This window comes from Colletotrichum orchidophilum (assembly GCF_001831195.1).
Source record: "Colletotrichum orchidophilum strain IMI 309357 chromosome Unknown Scaffold_117.1, whole genome shotgun sequence".
Taxonomy (NCBI): Eukaryota; Fungi; Ascomycota; class Sordariomycetes; order Glomerellales; family Glomerellaceae; genus Colletotrichum; species Colletotrichum orchidophilum.
The window spans coordinates 48,726-67,197 of NW_019173073.1; the positions used below are offsets into that span (position 1 = coordinate 48,726).

At 52.2% G+C, this 18,472-nt stretch overlaps 4 protein-coding genes across 4 annotated transcripts; 3 read left to right on the forward strand and 1 right to left on the reverse strand.

Moving 5' to 3' along the window:
• Window positions 1-2,405: 2,405 nt before the first annotated feature.
• Window positions 2,406-4,809, forward strand: CORC01_11142 (uncharacterized protein; the record flags this gene model as incomplete). The annotated part of the gene is made up of 6 exons (XM_022622768.1): window positions 2,406-2,437; window positions 2,498-3,176; window positions 3,248-3,320; window positions 3,379-3,820; window positions 3,888-4,056; window positions 4,144-4,809. The coding sequence occupies 6 exons, from the start codon at window positions 2,406-2,408 to the stop codon at window positions 4,807-4,809; spliced, it is 2,061 nt and encodes a 686-aa protein (XP_022470710.1).
• Window positions 4,810-7,714: 2,905 nt separating this feature from the next.
• On the forward strand, window positions 7,715-11,386 carry CORC01_11143 (uncharacterized protein; the record flags this gene model as incomplete). Its single annotated transcript, XM_022622769.1, has 4 exons — window positions 7,715-7,814; window positions 7,884-9,196; window positions 9,260-11,260; window positions 11,336-11,386. The coding sequence occupies 4 exons, from the start codon at window positions 7,715-7,717 to the stop codon at window positions 11,384-11,386; spliced, it is 3,465 nt and encodes a 1,154-aa protein (XP_022470711.1).
• A 319-nt stretch (window positions 11,387-11,705) lies between these two features.
• Window positions 11,706-15,004, reverse strand: CORC01_11144 (hydantoinase; the record flags this gene model as incomplete). Its single annotated transcript, XM_022622770.1, has 5 exons — window positions 11,706-12,182; window positions 12,284-12,514; window positions 12,571-12,647; window positions 12,718-12,821; window positions 12,873-15,004. 5 exons carry the CDS (start codon window positions 15,002-15,004, stop codon window positions 11,706-11,708), a joined length of 3,021 nt encoding a protein of 1,006 aa, XP_022470712.1.
• A 677-nt stretch (window positions 15,005-15,681) lies between these two features.
• CORC01_11145 (thiamine transporter) lies at window positions 15,682-17,784 on the forward strand (the record flags this gene model as incomplete). The annotated part of the gene is made up of 7 exons (XM_022622771.1): window positions 15,682-15,738; window positions 15,820-15,886; window positions 15,945-16,031; window positions 16,083-16,154; window positions 16,213-16,261; window positions 16,420-17,398; window positions 17,452-17,784. The coding sequence occupies 7 exons, from the start codon at window positions 15,682-15,684 to the stop codon at window positions 17,782-17,784; spliced, it is 1,644 nt and encodes a 547-aa protein (XP_022470713.1).
• Between the last annotated feature and the right edge of the window lie 688 nt (window positions 17,785-18,472).

The window sequence follows — 18,472 nt, forward strand, 5'->3', positions numbered from 1 at the left end:
GTCGTACAAATTAGCTTCACAGAGTCTTTTATGCTTTACAACGAGTTTAATTATCAAGGTGAAAGTATATTTATCTATCATTCAATTAGTTATACCCACTTACGCTGCAAGGCGTGAAACTTTACACCTTCCATAGCCCGCGAGCCTCGTTCCGGGTACTGCACCCCTCTAGGGCTGCATTAGCTTCAAATTCCATCGGTGCTTCGTTTTGGTTTTTGACTGAGTCGGAGTCACTGCATGATATCAACACAGTGAGACAAATGCACAGCGGTCACTGCGTAAAATACGGTGACCGCGAAACAACATTCACCTACTCGACGCAGACTGTACAGGGCTCTGCACTGCATTCATAACTGTCCCAACGAAACTGGGGATTTGGCGCAACCTGTCGGAGATTCTCAGATCTTCAAGATCTACAAGGATCAAATTCCTAAGGTTGTAATATAAAGCCGAGCACACCCCCAAGCTCCCCATATGGTAGATTCAGTTGCTGGATATCGCCTGTATATTCCAGCCATGCCCGAAGATGCGGCTGGCATCCCTCTACATCTTGGAGGCATTCGACGCGCCTGCTGATGAACAGCTTGAAATTCAGACTACCAGATGTTCTTGAAAGAGGTAGCTTCGATAGCCACTAAGTCAGTCCACCAGCTCCACCAGCTCGCGGTCATTTCGTTCAAGTAAATTGGATCTTTCTTAATGACCCTCCCTCTATTTTTGCTATACCTTGTCATTCTTACAGCCTTCATAGCCTCAGGACTTTCGCTCGATGGTTGCTCCTGCTTTGTGGCTTTGGCAATTGCTCAGTTGTGCTGCGTCACCCACCATCAAAAGGTGGGCTTTGATGTGATGATTCATGCTGTGTGAATAATCTAGGTACTGTGTCAAATCTCTGAACCAACGACTTGTAGTTTGAAAATGTGGAATTATTACTAATCCAATTGAGCGTGTTTGTGAAATAAGTCATCTTCGCCACCGACTTGTACTTTGCAATTCTCAGAATGGCGGAGGACATTGTTGTGTTGAAAGGGGTCTTTGATGAAAGATTTATGACACCTTGGGCAGAAGAAGACAAAGTACTGGTCTTTGGCCAGTCGGTGGGCAAAGATTAAGGCTGTTCGATCACTCTTCGTGATGTTTGTATTGGTGATGGCCTCGTGGACATGGCTGTAGCTTTGGGCGTGGCAACTTTGGGCGCGATAGCAATTTTTATTCGATTCTTGGTTTTTGAATCCGAGGTCTTTGGGGTCGCCTTGTTTGCAACAAAATTAGCGCTGGAATCAGAAGAATGCATACGACAGCAGTACGTCACAGTGAGTTTCGTGATGTGGACGAACCTTCTCCGGCGAGCACCTCTTCACCATCATATTTTCTCCAAAATCGGGTATGATTTCCAGAGGAGGAAGACTTTGACGGGCTCTTTTCCTCGGTGAACCACGTGATGATCTACTTGGGATTGATTCATCCGCTTGGAATTCAACATTGACGAGAAGTTGAATAGTAGAAAACTATGGCAGTGTTAACTAAGATTCCCACGATGTTCAACTTCAAGGTGCGAGGTGTGGTGTATTACATGTCCAGCATGGGGTGCCGCCTATATGGGGCATAGACAGTCAGCCTTAATGATGGACGCGACAAGAGAGGACCCCCCAGCCTGGCTGTGTCCATATCTCAGTTGCCTAATATGACAACGGAAATAGGCTCGAATCTGGTCAGGGACTCTCAGTGGAATCAACCCTGTCCGTTTTTCTTTTTCTAACTAGTGCTGGTCTGCGCTCGTGCCGCTAAGTACCGTTACATCGGACAAGGAGGTTGGCCCCGTACCCCCTGTTTGTGTGATAGCTAGGCTGGCCCTCTCGCCTGCCCGTAACAAACCGAACCAACGGGCGGGCTCTCGAAACTGTCCACCTCAGGTAGCCAGCCGCGTCTTTTCGCGACGCGTTTCTCTGGTCCAGGTTGGTCAGAAAGCTTCCGCTGGAGACATGCCGCTGCTGCTGCGTTTCTCCTCCGTCAACGCTCCCACGCACATTTCTTTCAACCCACGCCTGTCTGCTCGCTTGGTGCAACAATTTTGACTTCCTTTGCTCTGCTGTCCCACAGACCATACCTTACCTAGCTATCGAGGGTACGTAAGGGATCTTCCTAAGGTGGTACGTGCTCGCGAACACCGTCCCGCCCCCTCTGTTCTCACCTCACCCAACGTTTTCAGTGCTGGCAACCGACCCGACGACTCACCTTATTTCACTGCAAAGATTAGGCTTGTATCCCAACTTGCGCACAAACCCCTCTTATCTCACATATAGACTGCACGTAAAGGCGCATTTAAGGCTTGCTCAGCCCGAAGGAAGACATCCTCTCAAACCGACCACTGCCGCAGCCAAGGTAGTGGTCACATCCCGCTTCTCATGTCCGGTGCTGGCGCTGAGCCAGAGGCGGCGTAAGTCCTTCACTGCCATTCATCACCCTTCATCGTCCCTGATCACACATCTACACTGAGGCCTTTTCTCGCCATCGTTAACCGACTGCTGGCGTTGGGGTCGTACAGCATTCTGGGTATAGACTGGGGCAGCACCGCGATCCGTGCGAGCCTCTGCGTCAAGAGGACGAAGGAGTTGCATTCAATCTGGAATACCGGTGCAACTCCAGGACACGACATCCGGTACCAGACCGGCGCCTTCAACGCAACCCTCTATTTTGACGATCGCGGCGGTCTAGCCTATACTGGCGAAAAGTTCAACGGGACCTGCACGCCCATCCCCTCAAAATGGTTCCTGTGCGAGGACCGCGAGACGGGGAACCCGCTCCTCGACGGCCTCCTGGCAAAGTATAAGGGCCTGAAGAAGAGAATCCGCAGGAATCTGGAAGCCATCGTGCGGACTGTCTTTCAGGAGGTGGACAAGGTCTGCAGCGAGAAGCCGTACGTCATTGAGGAGGTCGGCCTCTCGTATCCGGCGCACTGGACGCCCAGGGAGTTGTCTAGCTACGAGAACCTGATCGCTGCTGTCATGATGGAGTTCAAGGTCATGAAATCGGCCCACGGTCACATCAAGTTCCACGTAGAGAGTCTGGCGTCAGCTCACTTTCTCTTCTCGAGCCGACGCCATATCAAGCCTATCCTTACCAAGGTAGACGAACCATATCTGTTAGTCTTTCTTGACTTTGGAGGTCATACTATGGTAAGTCAATGGTGGCGACATTCAAGACTATAGTTCACTTTTCGTTCAGGAAAATCCTGACCGTGGTATAGAATGGCTGCATGTTCAGCGTTGTACGACGAAGCGGCGATAACTTGGGCTATTTCAGAGTTGGCGAAGCCTTCAGTAAGTCACACCTCATTCTTCTCGCCCATCTGATTCCATCTGACGAAAGACCAATCAGCCGCTCATGGCGGGACGCAGCTATGGGAGAAAAAGATTGATGAATTCGCGACCAATTACGTCGAGAAGAGCCTCAAATTAACTTTGCTCCCGAGTCAACGAGCAGAGATCTTGGAGGAGTTCCACCTCAAGATCAAGAGACTCCAGTCAGACATATTTCAAAGCATGATCTTGCACACGGATGATCCGAAAGATAATAGGAGTATCGCGATACACCTTCGCGGGAGCGACGCCAAGCAATGTTTCCTCGACGGGCTGGAGGAGGCTCTCAACCTCGCCAGGGAGAAGATTGCCGAAGCCGTTGCCCTGACGTCAAATGTCAAGATTGTTCTGTCTGGCGGCAGTGGCAAGAATAGCCTGGTGCAGGCTGATGTTCAGCATGCATGTGCGGAACTGGGGATTGATAAGCCCTTCCTCTTGTATGAGGCGGTCAGTGAGAAAGAGTATGTACATTGGTTAACGGGATTCACATGGGGTGGACCGATGCTGACGTCTTTTGAACCCCACCAGCTCTTTCAACATAAGCAAGGGCGCTGCATATGCCACGGCCGACAAGATCACGGTGCAAGAATTCATTCAAAGGGGCGCCGCTTTTGGCTTCCAATTAGGTCGACCGGAGAAGGGCAAGGACGGCCCCTTCATAAGTTGGGAGAGCGCGGCAACCCTCGCTCTCGATGCCGTAAGACTTCCCCGAAATCCCGAGATTGTGCTCAGTCTCTCAAAGCCAAACTCGTTGCATGCCTACTAACAACTGATCAACTGGTAGGACGGTCCCCATTATTTTAGAAAGCGGTATGGCGGGGGTACAAGGCTCAGGATCGTCTGCGACCCCTTCCTACAATCCTCAGCCAAGTGGGATCACATCCCATCGGTGTGGTGCTACGACGTGCTCGAGATCGCGCCGCCTCCCAAGGGCCACTGGGAGTTCAGCCTACGACTGCACGACTTTGGCCACGGCGAGCTGGGGCTGGTAATCCGCAAGACGAAGCTGACGTGGACGAGCAAGGCCATGGTGGAGACGAGGAATTACGGGCCCTTTCCGCTTTTCTACGACGCGTCCTCGAACTGTTGCCTGATCAACACGGACAAGATCAAGAGCGAGGACATCGACTTTTATAACGGCATCCTGTTGACCGATGGGGGCGAGCTGGTGCCATGCGACCCGGAGGCGGTGGCGGACCAGATCCTGGACCTGCAGAAGGAGAAGGACGATATGCTAAGGGAGTCGAGTCGGATGAATGCGTCCATTTCCGACAGAGGCAAAGAAGAGAATGAGCAAAGCAACGCGTCTGGAAAGCGGCCCTTGCCGTCGGACCTGCACACAAGGGGAACAGAGGTGCGGGAAGGAGTAGGCCGTAACAACGACAAGGCACAAGAGCCGGCCTTTAAAAGACGACTGATGCTACGGCAGGAGGATCCGGAACGACACTGAGTTAATATAGGTAACAAGCAACAGCAAGGCGGGATCTGGATCTGGGAGAGGAGCGGAAGAGGGGCTTAATGCGGGTGCTCCTCTTGATTGTCACGTGTTCTTGGCGCTTCAGACACCCAAACCTGAGTACAAGCGGTTTGGTCATGAGTGGGAATGGTCAGCAAAGCCTCAAAGCATAAGATTTGCCGTCTTTAAGGAGTTCCAGCGGTTGAATGGACTATGACATGGGTAGAAAGAGGGGAGGCTTATCGGTATCAATTTCCTGGTGTCAATCTCGGTACACTTGAAGCTTTATTTTCTCTTTAATATATATGTCTCTAGTTCGCACATTGAATTTGGTGAATCCCGGAGTTTGATGCTGACACTTGTCTGCATTTTGGAGTGGATCTTTACCAAGCAGGAAAGTCAGAGAAATTGAGTGAAGCAATAAAAATTTGTCTTAATGTAGAAGCCAAGAAAAGGGCCAGCAAACCGAAAAGCTTGTTGAGGATTGTAAAGGCGAATTTGACGTCTATATGAGTATTCAGAATGGGATGAGACGTTGAGCAAGATGTCTAGGGAAACATGGATTACTAACGTACAATAGTGTGTCAGCGCCATAACATACAAAGGCTCAGCGTGCCAAGAGCACGTTGGCTCAAGTCATGTTAGTCACCCAAGATGAAAATCATCATACCTTTGGGGGGGGAAGGGCTGGCTCCATCTTTGGAGTAAGTAGTGTGGCCGAAATGTGACGATTTTAGCAGATCCCGGTGAAGCCTGCCGGGCCCCGTTCCTCGCTCACTTGGACGGGAGAGAGTCACGAAAGCTGGCCCCAAGGTGCCTTAGCCCCGTCTTAGGTACTTGTACATGTGCTGGAAAGTGGTCTGGGCCGTGCGGCATGCACAATAATTAAACGCCCCTCCCATGTTTCCCCATTGCACGCAGATAGTTCCCACACAGATGTTAGCCGTGCATATACGTGAAGCCATAGCTTAGTCAGGCACCAATATCTTAGCTCTGTTGAAATCACACGGCATCCCCTATGATTCCGTCTTCTCTCAGCACGCTGGAGAAGCAATGGCCCATGTTAGGAACATGAAATATTTTAGCAGCAGCTAGCTGCACGGAAAATGAAGGCACAGCACTGACGTCGATGCATTAGTGTTCTAGGGAGGCACCTCCATCCGCCTGGTCCTGTACCGGGTGAACACCCCAGGTGCAAAGAAGCTGGAGCCATTGTGGAATGACATGTCCTCTCAAAGGCATGATCCAAGCAAGGTCCGAGCAGGTTTCCTACAGCTCGTAATTCGCCATATATGACGACGGTGAGCTTTACGTCGGAGAACATGTCGACCTGGCCTGGAAGAGGATATCGACATGGTTCCTGTTCGGGGGCGTCAACGGCCTCACTCCGGCCCACCCGCTTTGGGAGTGACTATTAGAGTAGAAAGGCAGTGCGCAATTCGAGAAAAGTGCCAGTCACAGATGAGGTATAAACCCTCCTTGAACCATACAACATGACAAAGATCACAGCGGATAATCCAGACAACCAAGAGGCTGGTCGGGATGACTTTCTCATGCCCGTCCTCCTTTGTACAGAAACTCCTACCTGCGTCTTGAACACACCTCCTTGATTAGAATGAGAGACATGGTGGGAACCGTTCCGTTGGTGAGCAGTCGGGTTGGACGTTCACACCTATAGGTCAAGTTCGTCGGATTGATAATTGAAAAGTTTGGATGAATATGGGACCGATTTAGGACACCTCGCGTGGTGTATTTAACGTAGAGAACCCAATAACCGTAAAATTCAATCTATTCCTTCACGGTACGATATGACCAGAGGCCTAGACGATGATCTTTTCTCGTCAGACACTGAGACACGGTGTATTTGCGTGGGTATGTTTTACGGATTGCTGCGTCTCATCATTTGCTAGAAGATAGTGGCCGCCCACAGAGGCTCAAAATTGCATACAGATAGACCCCTACCCTCTACAGAGCCTGGGATCTGAGGGGATGTATCATATTGGTGTATATGGCGTTAATTGCTGCCCGAAATTAATGAAGTCGTTTTTGCGACATTTGATGAAACGTGGATGGACTTACCAAGCTATACATGATATTTATTGACCATATTTGCTTCCAGAGCCTCAGTTACCTAAGTAAATGCAGTTACAAAGTTACTTGAAGCAAAATCCACTCATTCTTCCGTCTAATTGATTGCTCTCTACCTATACAGATTTCAACTGGAGACCTCCAGAAACCTTTCAGACGTTGCAAATAGAACAGTCTAACAACAGCCACAGACTTCAATTATCAATGCCTGTATTTGGAATAGAATTCAGGCAGAATATCAACTAAGAACTCAACTGACAAGGTGACTAAAAAGCAAATCTCCAGGTTTTTGAATCACTACCTCTTATAAATACGAATCTTCACACAGAGATTGCGTTCTCCTCTCCCGACCGAAGCTTCCTCCCTGAGCTGGGCATTCATATGATATGCTGAAATTACATGTACCCACAAGCGGAATAGCAGCTATCGTCTTGCGTCCTACCTTATCTTGAATCGTTCCTTCCTCAAATTTCTAAAGCATTTTACTTCACCTGGCCCCTCACGTGCTTCTCATCCCAACCCAACCACTTACAAGCAAGGGGTCGAGAATAACAATGGATTTGATTTCTTTACCGCCCATTTCTACCCATTGATTAGGTTGTGAGCACCTTCACAAGTTTGGTCTCTTCCGGCCCTGCCTGCCTTTTTCGTGCTCTGCTTTTTTGTTCTCATGCACAAGCCCCCCATCCTGACTTGGCTTCACCCAAGTCTCCTTTCCGTCCACAAGCAATCTTCCTGACCTCCTCTTCACCCTCAATTCTCACCGAGCATCACAGCAGATTGCGGCCTCAAAGAGTAGCAAACCGTCAAGATGGGCAAGCATAGGTCTTCTCTGAAGGCTTGGTGCCGCAGTCTCATCCCGATCGTGCTCTTCGCTCTTACGGTCAATATCTGTCAGGCTCGAGGCAGAGGTAAGCAGTTCAAATCTCACGGGATATTTCTAGGATGCATTCATCTAACCATTTTGTCTCTCATTCTAGACTACAAGAAGCGAGAGGGTCTCACTGGATCACTTGCTTCAGTCGCTCCGACCGACGGAACCAGCCTTTATCTCTCTACCTCCGAACTCCGCCAAGGTCGTGTTGTTACTCGTATCGTCACCACCTCCATTCTCATCACAATTCCATGTGGTGCTCCAGAGGAGTCCTCTTCTCTTGCTTCCGACCTGATCACTACCCAGTCTTCTACCCACTCCCTCGACGCGACCAGAGGCCTGGGAAGTAGCCCGATTCAGCCCTCGACCTCTTCCATCGTCAACCCTGGGGTCTCCTCCAGCGTTACAAACCGAAACAATACAATCGGTAGTCCTGCAAATTCTGCGTCAATCCCTGGTTCCTCTATCCAGAGGAGTCAATCCAGTGACTTGGAATCGACATCCACCAACAATGCAAATGGTGGTTTTTCCACCTCCTCTACCAATCCATCATCAGCTTCACAGGAGAGCCAGCGTGGTAGCACAAGTTTTGCTATCCCTAACTCTTTCCTGCAGACATCTTTGTCCGAAGGTGGTACAGCCCAGACCTCGCGTCGCACCACGGCCCCTGATGAGACCACGACGTCAACCGCCAGTTCCCAACCAGTTCAATTGTCCAGCAGCATCTCTCATGCCGCGATCTCTGATGAAACTTCAACTTCAGATGTGACCAAAGGCACATCCGTTATTGAAGTGCCTCAGACATCTGCCTCTGGCACTGATCGTAATGTCGAGACTTCACCCATGCCGGCTTCCGCTTCCAGTGTCGCTAGCGCTCGTGCAACGACCACTCCTATATCGATGACAGAGATTGGCCAGCAGCCCACCAAGCCTCCTGTCGTGTCTACCAACGACGATCAGAAGTCAACCAAGAAGGGCGATGATGATGATGGCAAATCCACCAAAGCGTACCCAGGCAGCACTCAAGAGGACACTGCTTCCTCGACACAGCATGTATCTTCTACTGAACACTCTGCTACTCCAACCTCGACTTCTGCGCCTGGTAGCAGTGGCACAAACAGCCCTAGCTCCACGACTACTTCCTCTACGTCTCCAGAGAATGGAGATTTCACATCGTACTACATGACTGCCACGATTCAGCCTCCCGAGGGCGTCGATCCCCGGACGTGGATCACTTGGCAGTCCACCGAGGTCACAAAGACATCGACTCGCGATGGTCAGGCCTGGCCGACCATCTTCCCCGCGTGGTCTTGCATCGGAGGACAGCTTCTTTGCCATCCGAGGTGTCTCATCCCTATCATCCTCTGCGACCTCCCCGCCCTCAAGCTTCCGGGACCCGTTGGATTTCCATGGGCCAAGGTATATATCCCTTCTTCTGACCTACTCTATGCTCCTAGATCCCCAGCTAATCGGACTATATAGCCTCCCCCCAGAAAGCCCAAGGGAAAGCCTCGCAAAGTCAGGAAGGACGACCCTACCGATCCCGAAGACCCCGAGGACGACGAATCGGAGCCCTCTGAGACGGCTACTTCCTCGTCTGAAGCGTCCTGCACAGCAACCACCACCTTTTTTCCCGACTGCAAGCAGGGATGTACCGCCAGTCCTATCGTGGGTTCCGACTCATCCACGAGCTTCACCACAAGCTGCAACACGGCAACCTGCAAGCCTTCTATTGTCTGCAGCAACACCGTTGACACTACAACGACAACAACTATTACGACAGTGTCTGCTACCCCTACAGAGAGTTATTGTGGCGACGTCGGCTCGAGCTGCCTTAGCTGTAACAACAAGAGATCAGACCTCTCAGGCCGTTCCCTTTACGAAAAATGGGAACCCAAACCAGACCCTGATATTCTAAGCGGACCTCAAGGACTCACTGCCGCTGAGAATTGGCCTGGCGGACCACAAGAATGGTGGCAACGCGTTTGGAACTACGTGTGGCACTACTGCGATGGCCTGGATGGTCCGAGAGACCTAGGTGTCATAACTGGTGATAAACTGAGAGAGAGTGTGGGCTACTCCACCATGCATGCCGATGTCTGGGGAGATGAGCCGTTGATGGGAGCTACCGGTCCGTTCTGGGGCTGCAGCGGAATCTTGATTATTACCAAGAGAGGCATCTACACAAGTCACGTCTGGGAAGTTCCCAACTTTTATCCAGGTGGCTACGGAGACTACGACATTGACAAGGAGTTCCAAGAGGGTGTACTAGACTTCCTAGAGACTGGCTCGGGTAATCGACCTGGCGAGGGAGAATTCGTCAAGGGCGATCCTACCGATGGTACCAAAGGTAGTAAGCAGATACCCTACCCGGGAATCAAGCAGCTCAAAGAAACGACCCCAATCTTCGACAACATCCCCGAGGACACTCTCCAAGTCCTTTTCATTTTCCCCGTCAGCGGCGGAATGTTCAGCAACCCAATACCCCCGAACTACGGCGATTTCCCCCCCAGACATCCCAAAAGGCTCCAGGAATGGAAAGACTGGGTCGTGAACCGCCTCGGCTTTCCCGCAGACAAGATCAAAAACGTGGGCTACATGAAAGGTCCTAACCATTGGCCGAACGTCATCGACCCGAAGAAGCCGATGGTGGGCTACGTTCCGCCCTTTGGCCTCTTCTACTGGCAGTATCATCCAGCCCACGTCGTCGAAGTACTTCCCGATGGCACGCAGGTCCGCAAGCCTACTATCCGAGTCTGGTACGAGAAATGGCTCGTCTTCGAAGGCTCCTGGTGTCCCGCGGGCACCGTTGTGACCCGCGACGAGAACGGAAGCGAATCATGCCCAATGCCCGCCGCTCCGGCAAAGTCGTCCGCTGCGGCTTCGGGTGGCGCAGGCTCTGCTTCTGCTTCTGCTTCCGCTCCTGCTTCCGCTTCTGCCTCGGCCGGCTCCCCTGGTGGTCAGTCCTCCGGTCTCGCCTCTACTTCTAGTTCCCTTATCGGCAGCTCCTCTTCCTCCAAGAGCAAGGCTGTCGTCTGGGTCACTGCCACTGCCGAAGTGACCGTAACCGACGATGTTGATGTCACCAAGACTGTGATGCCTGGAACCGCTGTGCCGAGCGGCTCACTCGCCTCCACGGCCGACATCTGGCGTATCGCCAGCATCACCCAGGACATTGCCTTTACCGACGGCAATTCGAATCACACAGCAACAGTCAGCATCATCCAGGTTGATGGAGACAAGAAGACCAATGTCGTCACGGCTAGAGCCAGCGATGGCGGAGGCCCTGTCAAGCTGCCCAGTGAGCTTGTTGTCACTGACAACTCGGGTGGCGCATTGACAATCTACTTCAAGGAAGGTGACAAACCCTTCGACCTCAAGTCGCAGATTGGTGGTGTGGACCAGCAATGGTCATCGAACCTATTCAGTAACAAGACCCCTGGAGGTCCTTGGTGCGAGATCAAGAAGAACACCCCAGGCGAGGTAAGCTTTTGTTGAATATTTCCACTTATAGCCTGCTTTATTTTGAATATTCAAGCTGACCTTTTGACTACCCAGGGCGTATTGAAGCGTTCCTTGGATTGTCATTACCGTGCTTGGGGCCAGTAAAAGCCTCGAAGCTACTCAAGTTCCCAAATGCTCCTTGCTCCCTCTTTCAGTACTATCCTGGATAGGACATAGAACTTGCCGCATTTTGAAACTCAATAGAACAGAAATTACAAAACTGACGCCGCTGTACACACTTAGCCTAGCTAGGATAGATGACAATGCCCTTTGTGACGACTCATAAGTTGGTAATGCCAGTACAATAGCGTTCATCATATTTGTCGAAGACAGGATGGCTGCTATTTCTGATCCTTGTGTCTTGATCATCCGTGTTAAATTCTGTGCTAGAAAACCTCCCCATATTTGCCTACACGTGTATCCTTCACACCCCATACTCCTCAATGACGCTCCTAGGCTCTGTGTACTCTCCAACGCCCACAAACGGCATGCTCAAACCGAAGGCTTTAGTCCCTCCCACAAGCATGCCCTTCTCCGTCTTCCAGAGGGGGTGAGCAGGTAGTGCTATGACATTCACGCGCAAGCCATAGCGAAGATCCTGGGACCCTATAGCCTCCCCATCTTGGCCCAGAATCGAAATCAGATCCGGCACTGTACACAACACCTCTTGCTGGCCGTGTTCGGAACCCTCTGCGTCCGTGAGTGCGGCATACAAGTACTCGTTCTGGAACGGGATGAGCATGTGCCGGTCGGCGAGCACCGTACTCTGCGTGTCTGAGTCTCTGTCTTCCTCAGCAAGGGGGGCGATAAGGACGCTGCCCATTGTGTAACCGCCGCCCACAAATCGTCTTACATCGATGATTTTGCCTGTAAACAGCAGCTTGCCAGCACAAACATCAAACTAAGAGCAAGTTAGCCGATTTCAATTTGAGAATAGCTTCAGGACGAGGGGAGAATGCTGGCAATGGACGCAGGTTCTCCCCTCAACTCATAGAAGCACACGTCACTGGTTGCCTTGGATATACTTGCAATTGCATCAACATAGCTAGACTTCTTCCTCCGTGCCATGTGAACAGCACGGCCCAGATACCAGGCTTGCGATAAGGTGTTGGGAACGCCATGGGACTTGACAGCCGACCCGGGGAGTGGCCTTGCGCAGACGGCGCATCCAAGGCCGAGCTCAACAGCTGCCGTACGCAGAAATCGTTCCAGGCGGACCGGAGTATCGGAACTCTGTGGTTCAATCTTTTAGCAAGAAACATGTAGTTCGCATCGACGAGGAGACCTACCATCACAACAGAAACGTTTCCCCTTGCGTCCGAGAGGGCACACGGAGTTAGCGGGTGGCCGTAAACGCTCAATGTGGCTGTCCAGGAGGCTTTGTTAGCTTGGCCTGGCCTTCGTCTTGGTTGTGGGCTATATCTTCAAGTAATTACCTTGATACATGGTCGGGTATGCTCTTCCCATCGCATCGCCATCCACAACAGGGATGTCATAGTGTACGCCCGTTGGGAAAACACTGAGCCCGTTGCCTCCGCCACTTGCCGTTTGTCAGCCCATGCGCTTACCAGACTTTGGTGTTGTCACTTACATCTCGTCGATGAAAACCCCATGGAGAGGTACATCTCCCAAGATCTTCCTCACGGCATCGATGCCGCTGGGAATCTCAGAGCCGCCGGCGATTCTCTCGTTGATGACACTCGGGGTACCGTACCAGGAGCCGAAGCACACATTGTCAGTGTCGGCGAGGGATGATGGCGAGATGACCCTCATTTTACCCGGCTCGCTGTTGCGGAGGACGTGCAGGCTCTTGAGAAATTCGTGGTGGGTTGGGCCTCCTCCTCCGGTGCCGAGCACACCGCAGCCCGTCGAGATCAGCTCCAAATCTACCTCGGAAACATACCAGGCACCTCCTCTGACATCGGGTCGATAGGTCTCAAGGTCTACCTGCAGCGAGGGCTTAGTGGTAGGCTGTAGGGCATCAGGTACGCCCTCTTTTTGCGCCTCGTCCTCCTGCTCCTCGTCTTCGATAGGCGTCATACTCTCGTGGGAGAATTCGGGGCTCTCAGGGACACTCAACTTTCCAACAGCCCTGACTTGTATCCTCATGGCGCCGTTATCGACATATTGAAGCGGCATCTTGTTGACCTCTACAACACGGACGTCTTCAGCCGTCGCGCCCTTCTGGATGGCCAGATCGATAGCCTTCTGGCACGTCGCTGCAACAACCGTTTTTTCGTCTCTTCCCTCGAGGATCTCAATAATGTCCACTTCTCCAGAGACCTTGCCAATAGCAGCACCAACAGCATTGGCAGCGCCCTGGTGAATAGGCTGAATGCACTTCTCGACGCCGTCAAGGTTGTCTGTAACGAGGAGGGCGCCGCCTCCCACAAGAAGAACGTGCACGGGAGCAGCGGAGACCTTCATCTGCTCTATGACCCCCTCTAGCATTTTCTTGATCCTCTGCCGGGCCTCATTGATCGTTGAGCTCGGAATGTCTCTGATGAGACTCGCGTCGCCAAGCTCTGCCTTTCCGGAAGCCACCACGATGTCGGTTGCGGTCAGGGTGGAACCACCAAAGACCCTCGCCTGCTCAGTGAGGAAGTGTCCGACTGACCCTGGGCCGACTGTGACGTCCCCGAATTCGGAATTCGTCTTCACCTTGCTGCCACCACCGAGCCCAATTGAGACTACCTCGGGCATGGAGAATGCCGTCCTCACGCCGCCGACTTCTACGAAACCTGGGGCTTGCCGAGGAAAGCCAGATGGAAGCAGGGCGCACACGTCCGTTGTTGTGCCACCGATATCGACAACGAGCACTTGAGGCTCCAAACCCTTCTCCCCTTCCGAGTCCGTGGTATCCGTTGTCGTTGTCTTGGTCTGATCCAGTCCTGCGAGGAAAGCAGCCCCAGTCATGCTATTTGTCGGGCCGCTGGCAAAGGTCTTGATAGGGAACTCCGCTGCGGCATCAGCGTCGATGAGCGTGCCATCGTTCTGAGACAGATAAAGCGGACATGCGAGCTTCAGCCGCGCCATTGCGGTTTTGAAGCCGCGAGTGACCTTGTGGGCTGTTTTGAGGATTGCGGCATTGAGAATAGTTGCGTTCTCTCGCTCCAAGAGGCCGGGCGGTCCAATGTCGTGGGAGCAAACTACATCAAGACCGGGGGCTTCTTCCAACATGATTCTTTTGCAGGTTTCTTCGTGCATGCCAGAGTGGTCCAGAGGCGAAAAGATGCCAACGAGAGCAACTGACTTCACCCCAGATGCAACAATATCTCTCGTCGTCTGCCGAATCTGCTCGTGGTCGAGCGGCGCAATCTCCCGGCCGTCAATCTCCAGCCCACCATCAAGATAGTAGACGCCCCCATCGAGAATCCGGTGCAAGCCCGAGGGAAAGTCTGAAAATGGGGGGATTTGCCTCGTAAAAGGGCCACAGAGACGGACGACGGCGACCTTGCTGAGTCGTCGCGTATCAGCCTCAACAAGCGCGTTAATGAAGTGCGTCGTGCCTATCGTCACGCTCAGTACTCGGTTCTGATCGACTGCTGAGCTTTGTATGACAGCGCGGATGGCAGCCTCGATGCCGGTAGTGATGTCTGGTGTGGTCGACGCCTTGTATGATGCTAGGACTCCGCGGCCGGCGGTGTTTGCGGCTGTGATGTCGAGGATGGCAGCATCGGTGTTCGTGCCGCCTACATCAACACCTATGCGGTAAAGAGACATAATTCCCGGGGGCTCGATTTGCTGACTATGAATGAGGCTGATTATACGGGAGGCCAAGTGGTGTGCAGTAAAACAGAGAATCTATCTGTTACCGTCTTCTCTCCCGTTGGCGGACAGCAAAGCTCTTATCAAAGCAGCTTAACCCAACTTCGGCTCAGGAGACCGAGGCTTTGATAAAAAGTTGGCCGAAGGCAGCCTCTCCAAAGTGTCGGATGACTGGAAGGAGGTTCTGTCCATCAACTGTTCGTGTAAGTGGAGGCACTAGATGTTCCCCGAGTCTCTGAGGCCCCGCTTGAGGGGCTCAACCGCGTCCAAGTTGGCCGATCGATCGGCCAACTTTCATATCAACATGGATTACCCTAGCACTCTAGCCGAGGCCCTCCGCTCCTTTGCCTAAAGCAGAGATAACACCAACCCAACTAGCTAAAATACCCCAGGGGATGATAAGTATCCATGTTAGTGTCGCGTGGGATGACTGCAGATTGCCGAGATAACAACATCACAGATCGACTTATATGTCAACGGACCTCGTTTCCAGATCATGCATGTCTCGCGTCGCACGCATACCAAAGGAGAGAGAGAGAGAGAACTCGAGCAAACAGTGCTTTACTTGCCCGTAGTCATTTGCAGCACAACCTCGTACAATCCTTCTCGCAGAGCAAGCCTCAGAAACGACGATGGGGTTGCAAGCCGTCCTGAAACGGGTGGAACTCCCATTCGTTTCCCGCTGGATTGTACGTAAAAGCGACCCGCCTCCGCAGTCATATCCCCAAGGGTGTTGCCATTCGGGATGACACTGACGTGGGGTCTTACAGAACGACGATATCCGACCCATCGAATCTCAAAGGCGGACTTGGGGCTACCTGACGTTCCACAACTTTTGTGCGTGCAGGCTACATGTAGATCCTACCAGGTCTTCCTGACGCTGACGGAATCCCAGGGCTCTTGGTGAACTGCAACATCACCACTTACCTGACCGGTAGCGCACTGATTCCCTTGGGCCTGACCTGGTGGCAGGCCCTTATTTGTCTGTCTCATTACTTATTGATTTCTGTGAGATTTGTCTAATGTATTTTAGGCATTGTCATTGGCAACCTTGTTGCCACAGCTGTCGTCATCATCAACTCGCTTCCGGGTAGCTCCTACCACAGTACGTCATCAGTTCTCAAAATTATTGCAGACTTTGTAGCTTACTGGAATATCTTTAGTTGGCTTCCCCGTCTTCAGTCGAGCTGTATGGGGTATGTGGGGTTCGCAGTTCGTGATTTGGAACCGTATCTTTCTATCTCTCGGTAAGTCTTCCTACTTCGTACACCGCGAACATGACAAACTGATGTTGACGTGTGCATAGTCTGGTTCGTAATGGGTTCTCAGCATTCCCGATACTGTTGTCTTTGCTGACCAAGTGCACGCAGGTATGGCTTCACAGCCTGGGTCGGGGGAGAGTGTATCTACGTGATCCTTCTCTCCTGGGACCCCAGACTTGAAACCCACATCCCCAACGGCATACCAGCAGATACAGGCATGACAACCGCCCAATTCGTCTCCTACATCATATTCAGCGTCATATCTCTTCCAGTCATCTGGATTCGCCCGCACCGTCTCGAGAAATTCTTCCACTTCGCCTGCTCCGTCACCCTCGTCTTCTTCGTCGTCCTCCTCATCTGGGCCCTCGCCACCATGGGACCATCAGGCTTTGGCGAGACCATAACCTCGGGCTCAGCCATACCAAACACAGGCGGACCGAACAGCGTGGCTTGGCTCATGATATACGGCATCGTCTCGACAATCGGCTCCATCGCGGCCGGTATTCTCAACCAGAATGACTACTCCCGCTTCGCGACGCATCCCAAGCACGCCGTCGTGGGCCAGGCCATATCATTTCCGTTCTATGGCATCTTCAGCTCTCTGATCGGTATCCTCGTCACCGCAGCGACCCAGAACCGCTTCGGAGGCCAGGCCATCTGGAATCCGCCTACCCTCTTCGCTCAGCTCCTAGCACAGAACGAAACGGCCGGGACGCGGGCAGCGTGCTTTTTCGCGGGGCTTTGTCTCGTCATCTCGCAGATCGGAGTCAATGTACCTGGAAACGCGCTCGCCGGCGGCTTTGATCTGGCCGCGACGTTTCCCAAGTACCTGAACATCCGTCGTGGCGCCTACATTACCGCAGTGTTCAGCGTTGTGGTCAACCCTTGGCGTCTGGTCAACACTGCAACAATCTTCCTCACAGTCCTTTCAAGTTACAGCGTCTTCTTGGCCCCAATGACTGGGTTGATGATATCTAGCTACCTGGTTGTTAATAAGAGCAAGGTGAACGTGGACGACCTGTATCGCGGCGACTCGGGCAGTATCTACTGGTTTTCTTATGGCTGCAACTGGAGGGCGCCGGTAGCAGTGAGTTATTCCCAATCCCATCAAACTGCAACATTCGCTGACTGGTCTCGCAGTGGCTTATTGGCGTCGTACCCTGCATGCCTGGCTTCATCGCCGCCGTTGACACGTCAGCGACTGTGAGCGAAGGGGCAACCGAGCTGTATTTCATGTCGTATATTTATGGGCTTCTTTCGAGTGGTCTTGTATACGCCTTGCTGCATAGGTTTTTTCCGGCGAGAAACTTGGACGCGTTCGTAAGAGACGCGCCGTCTGCGCGTGAGCTTCAAGAGATGCACAAGGGCAAATGGGATGTGACGCTGGCTGAGACTCCTGAAATTCTCCACGAGTTTTCTGGCCAGGGAGACAAGGCAGGAAAGGTCGCTTTGCCAAGCAAGGAAGATGTGTAGATATCCTTGTCATCGTACGATAATTCTGTGGAGCGAATATTAGGCTCTTTTGTCTCTAGCAAAATCTCTCCACGGTTCGGCTCTGGTAGAAACATAAGGTGTCCAAGGAGCACCGTGACACAATGGTCAATAATATCTCACTATCTCTGTCCAACAACTTTTTAGCATTAGTTTATAATCACTCGTTATAACTCAATTCAACATCAGATCCTCACTATCGAGAAAGCTGGTCCTCGGAAAACGGCGCTGAGATAGGTTGACCGATTGGCCGATACCAAGTTGTCCCCCGCCCCAGCGTTGCACTAACAGGTCCCACATGTAAGCCACTAGCATTAATGACAAAAGCACCATCAACCTTATAGGCGACATCGGCGTCGGCCAACTTCATCGGCCAACTTCCCATGCACAATACCAGAGGATCGGGCAACTTTATCACTAATAGCCCTTGACGGCATCTGGACCGACGCCATGCCTCAAGATACCGCGAATTCCTCCCAAAGACGGAAGTTCAAAGTGCCGAGCGAGTTCGGTCAAGCAAGACGATGGAGGAGCCGAAAGAACCGCCCTTGTGACGCCTGTCGAAGGAGGAAGACTGTATGCGTCATCACGTCTGCTCCACCCTGTAAGTGACCTCGCTCCCGAGTCTCCGGGTCGGGGAGATAAACGGCTGACGGGGTACAGGTCTTTT